A 16,465-nucleotide genomic window follows, 5' to 3' on the forward strand; every position below is an offset into this window, starting at 1 on the left:
AAAATCCTTCCACCAAGGGGACTCTAACTTCCTCTTCAGACCAGCAATATTCCACGTAACAATGCGGTAACCTGTATCAGGATCACACTTAGCCCCTATGTGATCATTTACTGGGTCTACCAAGGGAAGGTCAGAATTTAAAGAAGGATCTGCAATGGTACAACAATTCTGAGTCTTATTGATTCCTATGTTCTCCAGAACAGCTTCCGCCCTGTTAGGTTCAGATAAAGGCGAGGGGGGAACAGTCACTACAATATCAGAGCAGATACCACTAACTGATTTCTCATTCGTGTTCATAATAATATCGGACAGTCAGTCATTTTCCTCCAATGAGGACAGGGCAGAGTAACGGTTGAAAAGGGGAATGGTATAGTCCCTTTGCCTACCGGATTCCTCATTAAACTGTGTATTCCCTCTATTAAAATACTGCGGGGCTCTTGGTGGCAAAAAGGGAGGATAGCTAACCCCACCCCTGATTAAACCGGGTTCATACAGCTCAATCTGTTGGGACCTTAACAATTGTGGGCCATCTAAATAGCTGTAAAAATAGCCTAAAGGCCTAGCAGAAACCAAGTTAACTTGGTTGGGTAGGGAGGCGGCTCTTAAGAGGACAGTTGCCACGTGTTGTGGGTATTTAAAGTTAACAAGAATACAGTCCCCTGTAGTAGTTTTCCTGCCTTCTCCTATCCAGCTGACTCGGCGAGTAGATAAGATGTCTTGCGACAATGCCAGCGGAAATCCACAATTTTTGTTAAGCCAGGCAAGTGATTTATTTTTTAAAGAATCATGAGATTCCTGGCTAGAGTTAGGCATACTAGAGTCTACCTCCGGGACATTAATCAATACTACTGTATAAGGGGCACACTGTGGTGGGAGGTTAACAATATGATTTCTCTTGTGTTTAATATGCCCAACATCTCCCCTGGCTACAGGCTTCTGAATATTACTTGAGCATGTATGTGTAGAAATTACTTTTCCTGCTGAAGTGGCTATTGTGGGTGGCGCAAAAACTGATATTGCAGTGGATGATACATCCATAGGTCGACTCAACTGAACACTGTCCCCCAATCCCTGGGGAGCTCCCGTGTTATGGGTACCAGGCAAATGCAAAGTAGGTTCCATGGCACCCTCTGCGGGCTTATGGCGGGTGGGGGCTGAACCGGCAAAAACGGAGGTTAACGCGAGGGAGGATCGTTTTTCATAAGAGGCCAAGAGGCCCTTTAAATTGTCTACTTCTGCCGAGATTATGTCTAATTTTGCCATCAAAGGACTAATTATAGACTCTAATTTGGTCTCAAAAATTGAGACCAAATGTCCGATAGTGGCTGCATGCAGAGAGACCCCCTCTGTATTATCATTAGTCCCTGATATTTCTTTGGACAACTCCGGCAAAACCCCCCTTCCTTGTTGAAGAGAGCCCTGTTTTTTTGGCTTATAGGTCACCGCTCTCTTTGCTGGTGCTTTCCTACATGCCCGTGTTTTCCTCTGCATCGGGGAGGGGGTTAGGGTGGTTTTAGAACCAGATACTGTAGTCGATATGATAGAAGAGTTCAATTGGGAAGTGAGTTCATCAATACTTCCAACAGTATCCGTGACAGAGAGTACATCAGCATTCCCATCAGCATTGTCTGTAGTAACCGTACTACTTTCGACGGGTATTTCGGTATTGAGTGCTAATGTGTCCGTTAGGGAAGTTTCTAGGTTAGATCTGCCCAATGAAAGTCTCCGATCATTATTGATCTTATTTACAACTTTTACCAGATAGTTGTCCATTGTCCTCTTATCCCCTGCACCAAGTTGATTGGATGACTTGGGTTTCGACATGAGTGTGGACATATACAGTAACTTTAAAAACAGGTATTTTTTATAGGACTGTTCACTTACAAATTAAGCGACGATCACAGATCCGTGGCCCTGCCCTGCCTCCTCCTGCCTCTGACGGCCACAGACGGCCCGCCCTCTGCCCGGGCTCAGCCCGGCGCCGCCCGCGCGCGTCCCGCGACGCGGAGAAAGGCGCGAGATTTTAAAGCGCCTCCGGGCGCGTTTGCAGCGTCAGCGGCCGCAGGGGTGCTTGGGGGCTGTATTCCCCGCTCTCTGCCGTGGGATGTCGACGGCAAACAGGCAAGTGGCGCCAGCAGCGCTAGCGCGTGGGTGGCAGCAGCGTGTTGGTGGCGGCGGTGCGGCTTGTACCCTCCAGGGCAGCAACAACGGCAACAGGCAGCAGGCAAACAGGCAAGTGGACTCTGAAGAGATCCCCCGCTCCTCCGTGAATGGCGCGAGATTTTAAAGCGCCTCCGGGCGCGTTTGCAGCGTCAGCGGCCGCAGGGGTGCTTGGGGGCTGTAGTCCCCGCTCTCTGCCGTGGGATGTCGGCGGCAAACAGGCAAGTGGCGCCAGCAGCGCTAGCGCGTGGGTGGCAGCAGCGTGTTGGTGGCGGCGGTGCGGCTTGTACCCTCCAGGGCAGCAACAACGGCAACAGGCAGCAGGCAAACAGGCAAGTGGACTTTTGATTTCGGGGCTCTCACAAATTACTTAATTAGAGACTACCTAAAAATTCAGGAAACTGTATTCACGCAAAACTCTGATCTCTCAAAAGCCGTTAATATAGCAAATGGTATTGAAGATACTGTTTTATGTATTAAAGAGGTGAAGTTATTTAAGGAAATGCATAAGGAATTAGGAGGAGGTAAAAACCCTCCTCAATGAGAAAAGTGTATGTAACATTAATAAAAATGTAACTGTGAAACCTTAGTTCAAAAATGAGATGCTAAAATGTTTTAGATGTGGAAACCACAATCATCTAGCCAACAGTTCCAAGTGTCATGAATTAGGGGTTATATGTTGAAAATGCAACAAAAGAGGGCATTTCGCCAAAGCATAAAAATTTCCTGAGAGAAACGTATATCTGATAAACGATGTAGAAGGTATTAGTGAGGGAGGAAAAAAGAATTGATATTCCTAATAAACACTTATGTAAAAGGAGACACAATTTGATATCCCACATGTGATATATCATTAGATGGTGTAAGCATGAAAGCTTATGCAGACTCATGTTCTCCATACACTCTAATAGACAGAGACACGTTTCACAAACATTTCCAGAGTACAAATTAGAGGTCCCAGACATTCATCCAGGGGGGTATAACTGCGATCTCATTCCAATTGAAGAAATGATAAGAATCCATATTTCATTCAATGACCGACATACTGTAGGCAAAATTTAAATTACCAAACAAGGGTCTAGTCTTGTGGGTGTTGAAACGCCAGAAGAATTTAGGAATAACCCTTGATTTAAACTATGAGGATCAAGTACTAGTGGACAAGTCTTTAGTGTGTACAAACCTATTTAAAGAATTTCCTGATTTTTTTTTTTTTTTTAAAGCCAATTTGGGAATGCTAAACCACTATATTGACAAAATAAAGTTAAAAACAAATGCCATTCTGGTGGTACACAAAACAAGATCCGTCCTGCTGCCCATCGGAGAACTTCTAAAAGAGGATTTGCAGTCGTTAGTAAGAAAAGGGGGCATCGAAGAGATAGAGTTCCGAATGATTGGCCCCCACAGTCATCACAACTAAAGATAGGGAAAAAAAGATTCGCCTTTGGGTGGATTTAAGGGATTTTAATGGCAACGTATGGGTGGATCACCATCCCCTGCCCAGAATACATGAAATGTTGATACCATACATGAGGCTAAATTTTTGAGGGTTCTAGATCGATCGTTCGCATAATATCAGGTTGCACTCCAACCTGAGTCACAAGTACTTACAGCCTTTACCACACCTTTTGGTATGTATAAATTCCCCAGAATGCCATTTCGAGTGGCTTTAGCAGCTGCATCATTTCAGAGGATAATGCAACACATATTATACGTTTCAGAGAAAACTTTGAGTTTCCAAGATGTTATACTGATATGGGTCTAATGAAGATAATAATTTTAGGGGTGTATTAAGTAAGCTAAGAAATGTAGGATTCAGTATAAAAGAAAGTAAATGCAAGATAGGAGTCACATCGGTGGACCTTCTTGGACACACTATTTCAAATAGAGGCATAACACCCAAGATAGATGGGATTGGCAGAATACATGTCCAAATTCATTAGAAGCTTTGCCGATTTAATCCAATTCATCAGGGACTTCTTAAAAAATGGTACACCATTTGTTTGGAATGAGAAACATACCTATGCTTTCACCATCATGAAAAAGCCATTGCCACCGATCCATACATTGGTAATTTCAATGTGAACCACAAAACCGTATTAACCACAGATGTGAGCAACAAAGGTATAGGGACCACACTATCACAAATATTTGAGGGCAAGGAAAGAACAGATTACATTGAATCAAGAACATTGAATATTTCAGAAAGGATCTATTCAACAGTAGAGAAAGCTCTAGCATGTTATTGGGCACCAATCACTTCAAGTTCTACCTTTCGGTCTACCTTTTGTGTTAAGGATGGATTACTGTATGTTATTCGAGAAGGATCTAGAAAAAAACACTCAGTATTTCTAGATGGATTATGGATCTCCAAGGATAGAACTATAAGATTGAATGCATACAGAGGGCAAAATGATTGTGCAGCTTTTTTTTGCTCCAGATTACCAATTAAAAATAGAGTACATCAAAGATCTGGAATTGCCTGTACTCCTCATATCAGTCCCTTGACATTTTTAGAAACCAAATGGGCAGATTGCATACAAACAGATGACACTTTGAATTCAGTTAAACACATAATAGAACATTGGCCTAAAAAATGTAATGAACGTCCTAATGACTTCAACCATTCTGGAGTGTGAGGGACGAATTGTCCCTAGTGGGGAATCTTATTTGGAGATCAGGTAAAATCATACCCCCAGCAAGTTTAAGGGAATACATTTCTAACATTGTCCATTAGGGTAATTTGGGAAGAAATCTCACCAAAGTGAAAGCAAATTACTAGTTCCCCTACATGTTCTCAATGATTGAGGAGACAGTAAAGGATTGTCAGGCTTGCAGCCTGAGTGTCAAATTGAAAAACCCCTGTAAATCTCCTTTGATCCCTATTATAGTACCTTATAGTCCATGGGACAAATTACAAATGGATAGTGTAGGTCCCATTCATGTATGGGGTTTGCAAGACTAATATATTCTTGTACTCATTGATTATTTTTTTCATTAGATTTCCATGAAATTTGTAAGCACAATTAATACAACGACACTCATCAATTTCTTCACCGATATATATTCACTTCGGAAAATATCACCATCACTTTGATTACCGGTAATGGATTCCAATGTGAATCAGAAGAAATGAAGGATTTCATGTTACATCTGTCTATCAAACGTATAAACTCCCCTGTACTGTCCCAAAGCCAATGGGATTTGCAAAGGGCTTATAGAATGATTATAGAAGCAATTAAGGATATGCTTTGGTCTTATCATACCACACCCATTAGTGTCCCAGGTCTATCTCCATTTGGTATGCTCAGAAGTAGGAAACCTGGGACGAAATTATCACTGAATTTGGCTATTTAAAAAAGAGATATTTCCATAAATAAAGAGCAAGTGAGGGAGACGGTTATAAACCATCAGAACAAAAAGTGGTATGGCAAAAAGAGGAGTGTGGAACCAAGATTGGAGAGTGGCACAGTGGGTATTGGTAAAAAATAACCCTAAAAGTGGTCAGAACAGGTTTGACAAATATCATAACTCGGCAAGAATAAAATAAGTAAAAAAGTTGTAGTGTTGGTACTATGTGGAGTATGGACAGTTTAACACCAGGCCTTAGAAGAATGCTTCCTACTGAAGGTGCTGTAGAATAAGAGGATAAACTGGCAACCACATAAAGACCGGAAGAGAGAGAGACACTTAAAGAGAGAAAAGGGTCAAATGCCCCCTGGGGTGGCGCAGAGACTACCATGTAAATTAATGTTTGTTATTGTATTATGTTATACATTGTTTATTCCTCCCAGGATGTGGACTATCAATCTTTATTCTTTGGACAATAGTTTGTATTTTTCTTCCACATTATGATAGTAATTTGGGGGATTTACCTTGTTCTTCCATGCAGGTTGTGCTATGTTGCTGTATCTCTGTGTTGAAGCATTATTATTTTGATTATTAAAGGAAAGAGATGTGTTGTAATGTACATAAACAAGGTGGCAGTTTCTCCCTCCTCATAATCTACCTTTGTCCTTGCCTTGGAACCTTCAGATAGAGTTCGCTTGGAATATTGGGGTACTGTCAGGAGAGGTAACGGATCAGTTGGCAAGACTGGGAGAATTCTGATGGTTGTAACGTAATAAAGACTCCTACTTGCTTCAGAGATATTTTTCAGTATGTCTGCTATGTTATTTAATTTCCTAGAGGAATATTTAAGTGTGTGTATTAAACAAAAAAAAGGAGAAAGGGCAGAATGAACCACATATGTCGATCTACCAGAATCTCAGGGATGATCGCTTTGGAGAACCTCAACCACACATTCACAGTTTGCGGTGTATATTATCTCCACTCGTGTGGCTTGGTGGATAGTGTCATTATTGGGTCTGTCACTTGAGTGTGTTCAATTCTCCAAGTGAACCACCATCCTCCACAAGGAGAGAGACTGTCTGGATGTTGAAAGCAATAAGAAGTTAAAATTATCTCCTATCCTATACAGAAAAGTTTATTGAACAAAGAGAATCAGGATAGGATTTAAAGGAGTCGGTTTTCACTGGATATGTAACTAGTCACAAAAAACCTAGTTGTCGGGTAGACCTGTTTCATCTGAGAATTGCCCCTATGGGTCTTATGGCCTTCATCAGGACCGAGAGAGTGAAGGACTTGAAGTTTTGAGCTCTCCACACACAATGTAGGTAAGTATAGTCACTCCTCAATCTGTCATTGAGCACATTCTGCTAGTGAGTGGTCGGTGTTAGACACAGACATTGGCCCAAAACTGTAAGGAAATCGGGAAATGTAATAGCAACAGCACACTTGGGATAGTATTATTTAAAAATGATTCTCAATGCACCCAGTGAGACACTAAGGAAAAATAACTAATAATATCCCTGGTAGTGATGTACTTATTATGTAGCTAGTAGTGAAACATTGCCCTAGGCTGCGTAACACTAAAGTAGCCTTCTAGTTTGAGCGGTATCTTGGCATATTAGATGTAGCACACAATTACTTGAAATGAGCTCACTAAGTTCAAAACACCCCTACAACCACTGAAGGTTAACTATACTCATTTAAGGTAACTTGAGCAGACTTCAGGTCGTGCAGAACTCTGCGGCCAGAGCAGTTCTGCAGCTGGGAGTCAGAGAACGGATTTCGCTCCACTTGAAGAAATTACACTGGCTCCCGGTTCGCTGTAGGATTCTCTTCAAAGCACTAACTCTTGCTTTTAAAGCTTTGCACGGCTTAGGGGCTCATTACTTGCATAAGAGTTCTTTATTACACCCCGTGCAGATCACTTAGATCAGCCCGTCAACATTTGATCTCAGCGCCAAGGTTCTGCAGAGCACGCTGTGGAGGACGGTCTTTCCAGGTACAAGTAGCTCGTGCTTGGAATACTCTGCCTCTCCCCCTAAGACAGACTACCTCCCTTTTGGAGTTTAGAAAATTAAAAACCTGGATGTTCCAACAGCTAATCTAATCCGCTTCCCCTCTATTTCAATTGTTTTGGGTGCATAGCCTTTGCCTCTGTCTTTACTGTCATAGCGCCGGGACACTCTTATCGAGTAGCTGTGCGCTCTATAAATCCCTCTTTAACATAACATTAACTTGGAAAGTATATAAGCACATTCCGCCCAAACACCTCTAAGATTCAGGATGAGAGGGACACGCAGCATTTCTGCTTGAGACTGCTCCAAGTGAGGTAACTGTTTGGGATGGCTTTTGAGTTACCATGCAGCATAGAATATTTATTCTCTAGCCTCATTTGGATCTTTCTTTACTCCTAGGCTAAAGCACTCTGTCTTAATCCTTTCGCATTCCATGGGGTAATGTGAACTTCTCTTAAAGGAAACCAGCTTTTTACAAACTTTTCTTAACCATTTCAAAGTGGAAACACGTTTTGCAACAGTTTGTGAATAATTTATTGGTGCACTTGTTTCCACACCATATATTGTACCTACTAAGGCACACACTGCCTAGAATTATCCAGATATCGTTACAATATGAAGGTTACATTAGTGGTACTCTGACAAGGGCAAACCTGATACGTTCTCAATACTAAATTACTTGTACACTTCACTACTTTTCAATACCTTTTTCTGTCAATTTACTACTAGGCACATACTCCTTAGATTTATCAAGATACCGCTCAAACTAAAGTGCTGCTTTAGTGTTATGCAGCCTCGGGCAATGCTTCACTTTTTCGCTACTAGCTACATATGCTTAATAATATATACATGTCACTACCAGTAATATTATTAATTATTTTTCCTTAGTGTCTCACTGAGTGCATTGGGAATTGGTTTAAAATAATACTAGACCGAGTGTGCTGTTGCTATTAACTTTCCTGTTTTCGTTAGTTATGGGCCAAAATCTGCATCCATAACACCGAACATCCATGAGCAGAACTTGCTCCATGATGAAAATTGGTGAGCAAGTGTACTTCCTACATTGTGTGTGGAACGCTGAAAACTTCAGGCCCTTCACTCTCTCGGGTCCTGACGAAGGCCATAAGACCCACAGATAGAATTCTCGACCGAAATATGTCCCCCCGACCACTAGGTGTTGTGGTCGATTTACTTATCCACTGAAACCATACTCCTACTTCTAATCTTATCCCTATGCTGATTCTGTTTGTTCAATAAGCTTTTCCATACAGTGTAGAAGATAATTTTAACCTCCCACCACTGTCAAGATGCAGACTGTTTCCCTCTTGGTGGAGGACGGTGGGTCAGTTGGAGAACAGAACACTCAAGTGACAGACCCAATGATGACACTATTCACCAATTCATACGAGCAGTGATAATATGCACCGAAAACTGTGAATGTGTGGTTGAGGGTCTCGGAAACAATCTTCACTGATACTCTCTTATTTCGACATATGTAGTTCATTCTCCCTCCTTTTTTTATTAATAGACTTTTGCCATCTGAAAGTGGAATGAATCTCTGCTTTTTTCTCCCCTCAATCTTATCTGAATATCACAGCGTGGACACAGAGTTCATCTATAGACTAGTTACATTTGTCAGATTAGATTTGTGTGCGCAACTTAAAGCATTGCAGGGCAGACCCATATTTTCTCATTTTCATAAATGGCAAGTCTACACCTTCCATTTAAAAAAAAATAATGAAAATAATAAATTGGCTTTTCTGGTGGTCTGGTAGATATGGCACCTCATGCCTGCCAACAACTCCAATTTAGGGGGGCACCGTGTTCTTTAAGCTAAAAATATTATGACTTTTTTAAAGCTTTCTCCCTCATGAAACCTCCTCGACTGTAATGCAGGTCAATATGGAAACGAACAACTAAATCTCCCTCTCCCAAATAACATCTACATGACCGCGTTGTGTGTCTAAGCTGCTTTATGGGAACTTGCCAAGTGACCACTTCAGGCCGTCCTCGTTTTATTTGTTTGCCAAGAACACATGGCACGCAAGGTTTTTAGGACATACGTTTAAGGTGAAACTAAATTAAAAACTGATGGACTGCACATGCATTTGCCTAAAAAAACATACTGGATGGGTAACTGACTTCGGATTTGGTATGTCTTTGCAATTCTGTCTCCTCACCCAGAGATATCCGGTTGTTGTAGATGTGCTGTGCTTTGTTGTGCTGTATCTGGCGGCTGCCAGGTGTGTACGTTGGGGCAGAACAGATCTACTTGAGCAATAGATACAGCAGTGTTTGTGAGAGGCAGAGAGCAAGGGTTGGTTTCTCTCCACGCCTCTGTTGTGCTGTTTTTGATGCAGCTGTCAGACTGAGCGCTGTTTTTTTATTTTTTTCTTCCGTTAGAGAAAGTGGTAATGTTAAATGTCACCTGTGCGAACTTGCATACGTTTAATCCTTTTGAAATCCGAAAAGTGAAACCTAGTACCTTTTAAGAGCAGCTTACAGCTGGTTTAAACTAAGTAATGGAGGGATCATACTATTGAAATTGCTGGTGGTTTGAGATGCCAGGTTCAGGTTAGACACCTCAACAGATCTTAACAAGGTTGCTGTATGACTCTTTCCTTTCGAACGTGCCCAAGCTTGGTGGAATTCAAGAAACGCCTGCAAACCTGGCTGTTCTAACTCTTTCCAACCTACCTGCCCTACAGCGCCGGGAAGTCACTATGGGGATGAGCCGTGCGCTATACCAAGAATCAAATAACAAAACAAGTAAGTGGCTGATTACTATGTGTGTGGGAAGCACTCCTGCAGCCAACAGGGTCTTGCCGCAGCGCCAAACATCCTTGTGCTGTTCCTGGTCAGGCAAACTGGTCCAAAGCCAAGCAGAATGCTCTTTGGAATGGGCTGCGCCACCTACGTTCTAAATAATCCGGCTATGTCCTTGCTAACGATTGTTGCCAGTTTAATAAAAAAATCCTGATTCCCTCAGTACTTTATAGAATCAACATGTGATACGTCCACCCTCTGTTGGTCATACTGTTGTTACAAGACTGCTTTTCAACATTGAAGCTTTGCACTTATTGGTAGATGGGCAAGGTTGGAGACTAGGCTTCCAAGCCTGTAATTTTTTTTTTAGTCTTGTGGTAGGTGTGGTGAATAACTGTCAGTAATTTCATTCTGTTATTTTTAGGATGCCCTGTTAAGGTAAATAGGTACGTAAAGGTATATATTTTACTGTTTTAAAGGTTTTCTTTTTTACGTGTTTTTTTATAGGCCGCACTTTGGTGTTTTAATAGCCCTCTACATATGTACTGATGGCGCTCACGGCGACAGGTATTTAAAAGCAATTTCAGTGGTTTAAGGAAACATCTTTTTAAGCCTGTAGCATCGGAACCGCCAGGAGAGACTGATTAGCAGCACACATGAGCAGCAAGCATGCTATAATATAAAATATATAGAAAGGATGGAAAGATATATATCTTTTATTTCAACCCATGGCTAGTTTGATTGGGATAGATGTGTTGGAAGATAGAATTGGGTGTAACACTGACAAAACATAAAACTAATGGATGGAATGCTAAAATTAATCTACGCTACTGGTAATTACTTGAGGCTGCATCCCAGCCCATCATATTTGTATTTGTTTGTCCACCGTGCCACCCAAGACCAGAACCAGTCATGTGCAAATCACTCATGGTCCCAATCCAATAGGAACAGTCTCGCCAAAACTGCCAGCCCAGGTCCCCTCTAAACTGGATCACAAGAAACCCCAGACCAGCTTCAACCTAGTTTGGCCTATTCATTAGGATGCAACTTGGTTCCAGTGGCACAGTTAACATGGGACCCACTGTGGAACTTGTGTTTTCATTCAGAGTGGACCTAGGCCGTTAGTTTGAGCTGGACCAGTTACATTAGAGCAGACAAAGTCTGATTTGCTGATCACTGGTTCCTGTTTGAGATTGCGTAGTGGGCAAAAAAAACAATGGACTGGGAAGTGGTCAGAGTAAAGACTCGTGGTAGAGGTTAATTCAAGCATCCCACCATCCCTTTTTAGGTCTCGCCTATGCAGCGCGCATGCGCTACATAGGAGGAGACCTTTAGGAATCGATTCACTTTTTGGGCCGAAAACGTGCACGCTTTGCATTGCTTTCAAAGGCAACGCGTGCACGTTTGGCGATTCCCTTGCGGGAGCGAGCTTTGAAACCATATGTTTGTAATTAACTTACATCCAGATGGTGCCCCTGCTCGCTCCCACAAGGGAAACGCTTTGTGTGCTCTTGGCCGCACTCCCTTCACCCCCCCCACCCCCCCCCCCCCCCATCAGCTGCATTCCTCTCATCCTACGGCGTTTTGCCTGCAGGAGCGAGCAGCACCTCCTTGTCTACATTTGCATTGGCTGTTAATTCAGCAGATGTTCAGGATGTTGGCTACGGAATAAAAAAATTACTTATATGGGTACAACCTTAAAATATTTTCTTATGGACTGGTAGAAAAACTGATTTTGGACAGTAAATGCAATTTGTTTCTATACTGCTTCTCCTGTTTGTGTGCTGTTGTTTGTTTGGACTGTGGGCAAACAGCCCATGGAGATGGGCAATTTTTGTGCAACACTGTCGGAACTGGCTGGAATGTGAGGTTAACTAAGCTTGAATGCCAGCTGTTGCCAGATTAATTTAACAAAGTATGTGCCAGTGCGCAACGACACCACCATGCTAATTTGTATTTTCAAAAACGGAAACAATCCTGCCGTTGTGGTCGCGCAATTCTTGGCAACCATGACTCCTCCAATAGACGTGGAGGACTCCCCGTAGTACCACTCTACATCCGCGAACAGCGTAACTCTTAATTGATCTGCCATAACAGGCAGCCGCCTCTTGGTACTTGTGAAGAGCTGGTTGCCTTGCTCTTTCAACTCCTGCACGCTCTGGCTTTTTTCTGGCCCGACCTCCTTTTCCTCTTTTCCCTTCATCCTGGGATCACCGCAGCACAAACTGGAACCTTCCTCTAGTCCACTTCCAGTTACGTCAATGGATTTCGTCATATTATAATAATCCCATCTCACTGGGGCTGCAATGCGCAAAGCCGCATCGACTGCCATAACGTAGTCAGGCTTACTTATTTTTTTGCTCTGTCCGATATTAGCACGATGACTGGTACTCCTCGTCTTACAAGTTAAAACGCGTGTTTTTCCATTCATGTTTCTTCCAGTTTTCCCGCACGCAGTATTTGGTTTGTAACTTCAGCCTCTCGGTTTGTCGTTCTCACTCCCTTGAAACTACCTCCACCCTCACGCTGGTGATTTACACCCCAACGCTCCCTTTTGTAGCTAACAACATTGTAACACCTTGGTTGGTCACCAACTTCACAAGGCCATGTCAGAGGTTACTGTGGTGAGTGGCATTCCCATAGACATGAGGTTCTCTAGAAATATGATATGCTTTACTTAAAATTGCTTGTTATAACTAGAAATATGAGCTTCACCTTCCGAACTGGCTATTAATACGTTGTATTTTGCCATATTCCGCTACTTGCCTTTCTTTTATTTTTTTATGTCTCCATTCTTTATTGTTTTTTTTCAAAAAGTTATACATGTAGCAGATACAGAAAGTGTTCTGACAATAATTCTGCGATCTCTACGCTACTTGCCGTTCGTCGACAACCTGCCTTTTTTTCAGATTCGTTTTCTTTGTGAGTAGTTATAACTTAATTTCAACAAGAATTGGCATAGCCAATAGGTCTGGCCTTTGGGACATTATAAGTGTTTAGCCATGCAACAGTTGATATTGCGCCAAGGATATTGTGCTGCATAATTAAATACTTATAAGGTCCCAAAGGCAAGATCTATTGGCTATGCCAATGCTTGTTAATTTCTTCATGACAATAAACCAGAGCAGCCAAGCACCAGTTGTAGTATATCAGACCTTTTACGAAGATACATAGGCAGCCATGCAGCCAGAGAGCACTGTCGCTCAAAATGGGCAGGCTAATCGATATTTAAAATGTGCACCTTACCCTGTAAGAGTAATAAAACAACAAAAGTAAACGCGCTGGACTTAGATAATCCAAGGAGGCATCTGATCATTCTTGTATTTATAGAACGTGTTGTAGGACTTTACTTTTAATGGCGACTTCTTGTCAATTATAGTTAAAAAAAAAAAAGTTATTTTACAGCATAAAAGGCCACTGAATCTTTTAGTGGGGTATCTTTCGGACTTGCCAGATGTTTTAGAGGTTTTATATATTTATATTTTAACCCAAACCAATCTGTACATTTATGTATAAATATGACATGTAATGACTGGACAGAATCCCTATACATTTAGTTGAGACTGAACTTACTCTTAACTGTACCATTACACAATTCCTTTTTGTATGCATGTATTGAAAAATAGATATCCTCTTTTGAGAGCCCTCTTTCTCGCAAAAGAACCAGATTCTATTTTCTGTACTTTGCTCTCGAGTGATATATTCTTTGTTTTCGTCTCATGAAATTATTTAGAAGAGCTTAAGTTCTTATGTTAAATGGTATTTCAATTATATTAGGCTAAATGCACCATCCATTTGACTGGTCACTATATTTTAGCATGTTTTGATCTATATACAGTGCTTACAAACTCAATTTGTCACTCCATTAATACCAACTCCTCCCGATTTAAGTTCACCATCTGCCTGTACCACCCACATACCCAACAGCACCATGACACATTTATATTGCGCCCCTTCTCTCCCTTTAATGCTGGCTACTCCCCTACCAACAGGGTTTCCCTGATAAAATGTGCTCAGGGAAAACTAACCATTCGCAGTGTTCTTTAGCTTTACTTGGAATCCTTCTTTCCTCAGTGATCCCGGTTACTGGAAAGTGTGCATAACCTAGCATCAACACAAAACCAATAACTAAATATTAAAAAAAAACATTTTACATTATCATACACCTTTTAGTTTAGGTTAATTGAAAAATGTAATTAAAATTAATGTTTAATTGTAGTGTTAGTAACAATATGTATTACTGTACTTATATTACATATCATATAAGTCAATAGTGGCGCAGCAAGGATCCTTGTATCCTAAAGCACACAATAGAAATGGATGTCCTAGTCACAGTGTGGTAGTGAAAGGCAGTCATATTTGGGACGCCGGGTGCCACTACACTATTAATAGCTACGACCCTGAGTTAGTTTATAATATTAAATTGACTGAATACAATTACGTTCAAAGTATTTAAGGAAGTATAAAGTTGTAGTTGGTCAGAATTCACTTTATTGAAATCTTTGATCTAGGGTTTGGTAAGATTATTTTAAAAAAGTTACTTTGATTTATATTAAAATGAGTTGGTAAGCTTTACCATCAAATATAGTTCTTAAATATTTTACTTACATAGATTTTTTTAAAAGGGCTTGACTTAGTATTTATTATAAAGAAAACTATTTTAAATTATTGTTAGGATTAGTGTTAGACTAAGAACTTATTTTAATGAATCAAAGTAATTTAATGTAATTTCTGCTTCCATAAAGGTTAGAGGATTAAGATTAGGGAAATGCTTAGTATTATGATACAATTTAAAGTTGGGAAGTAGTGAAGGTAATAGTGCTATGAATTGGTGGATGAAGTAAGGGTATGGGTAAATAAAGGTGGCCGAAGTAATGGAAGTCCTTACTTCATTTGAAGGGAATAATGCAATAATATTGATTGGGGCCATAGCCAGGCACATATCTGGCATTCTGTCACAAATATACTAAGGAAATATTTCGATGTTGGATTTTTTTTCTTCCGAGCACTACACATTGTTCAAAAGGACTGAAGCGGGGCCCAGTTACTGACTCAAGAACTCGTGCAACCACTGCTAGTCTCTTCCTACAGTTCTGGTGTGCTATGTGTATGTGCAGTGTGCCTAGAGAAGAGCTAAAATACTGTGTGTTTCTTGATCATTTAGGTATTCCACTACCAGGAGCAGCCATTCCCCCCTGAAAGTGGCACCTTTCGGGGACGTGCTGTTTGGGATGGAAATGTTAACAGAAATGATGTGTCCATCATGATCCGAGACCTGCAGCACTCAGACAGCGGCACCTTCATGTGCCAGGTACGGAACGCTCCAGATGTGTCCGGGCTGGCCGGAGAGATCCAGCTGCGAGTGGTGAATAAAGGTGAGTGAGGAACTGGAGTTCCAAGTAGTTTTGAACACTGAGGAGTGGGAGACAAAGATCCAAGTGGTAAACTTGGGAGCGTAAAGCTTGGGAGGCCAAGGTATGAGTAGTGAGCAGTGAATCACAGACCAAGTCTGAAGAGGGGTATGTGTTTATTTTGTGGCACAGGGAGCCCTTCCCCCCCCCCCCCCACTAAAACTTTTAATTTGTTGTTTGTTAGCCTCTTTTATCTGCAGATAAATGTATCATAAATACCACTATTAGAATTTCAAGGCATGGGCGGGGGACTGATCTGCACAACCGGGAAAGAGAAATTATGAAAATAAAGGAAAGCACAGACAATGCGACAAATAGAACAAGCATTAGCATAGCCAATAGGTCTCGCCTTTTGAACCTTATACGTGTTTAGACATGCAGCACCCTACAACACGTAAATACCACTTATTGGCAAATGTGTTTTTAGATGTTTTTAGTGCTTTAAGTAAATAAAAAAGCGCTATGCAAGAGTGCACGCTGCAAAGAAAACGGGCACGAGAAGAAATCGCTTGAAAACCTTCAAGTGCTTAACGCGCATAAATGATGTAAACAGCGAAGCTGGGGGTAGGTGGGGGAGGGCATGCTGTTGCAAACTTTATATATAAATTGATGATTCAGTTTGAAAAAAATGAAACTAGTTAGACACCCAAGTACTCCAATTCATTATATTTCAATTTATAACACTTAAGAATAAAAATATTATGCAAAATTAGTTAACTACACACTCCACTGAGCAATAATTAGAATGTTTTATTCGCATGACAA

The 16,465-nt window shown here is 41.3% G+C and overlaps 1 protein-coding gene across 1 annotated transcript in view; it reads left to right on the forward strand.

Annotated features, from left to right (window-relative positions):
• MPZL2 (myelin protein zero like 2) overlaps nt 1–16,465 on the forward strand; it is a 107,145-nt gene that overhangs the window by 21,829 nt on the left and 68,851 nt on the right. Inside the window, exon 3 of the mRNA XM_085647408.1 lies at nt 15,454–15,664. Within this exon, the coding sequence (XP_085503534.1) occupies nt 15,454–15,664 (211 nt within the window). The remainder of the gene's footprint in view (nt 1–15,453; nt 15,665–16,465) is intronic.

This window comes from Triturus cristatus, chromosome 3_2 (assembly GCF_964204655.1).
Source record: "Triturus cristatus chromosome 3_2, aTriCri1.1, whole genome shotgun sequence".
Classification (NCBI taxonomy): Eukaryota; Metazoa; Chordata; class Amphibia; order Caudata; family Salamandridae; genus Triturus; species Triturus cristatus.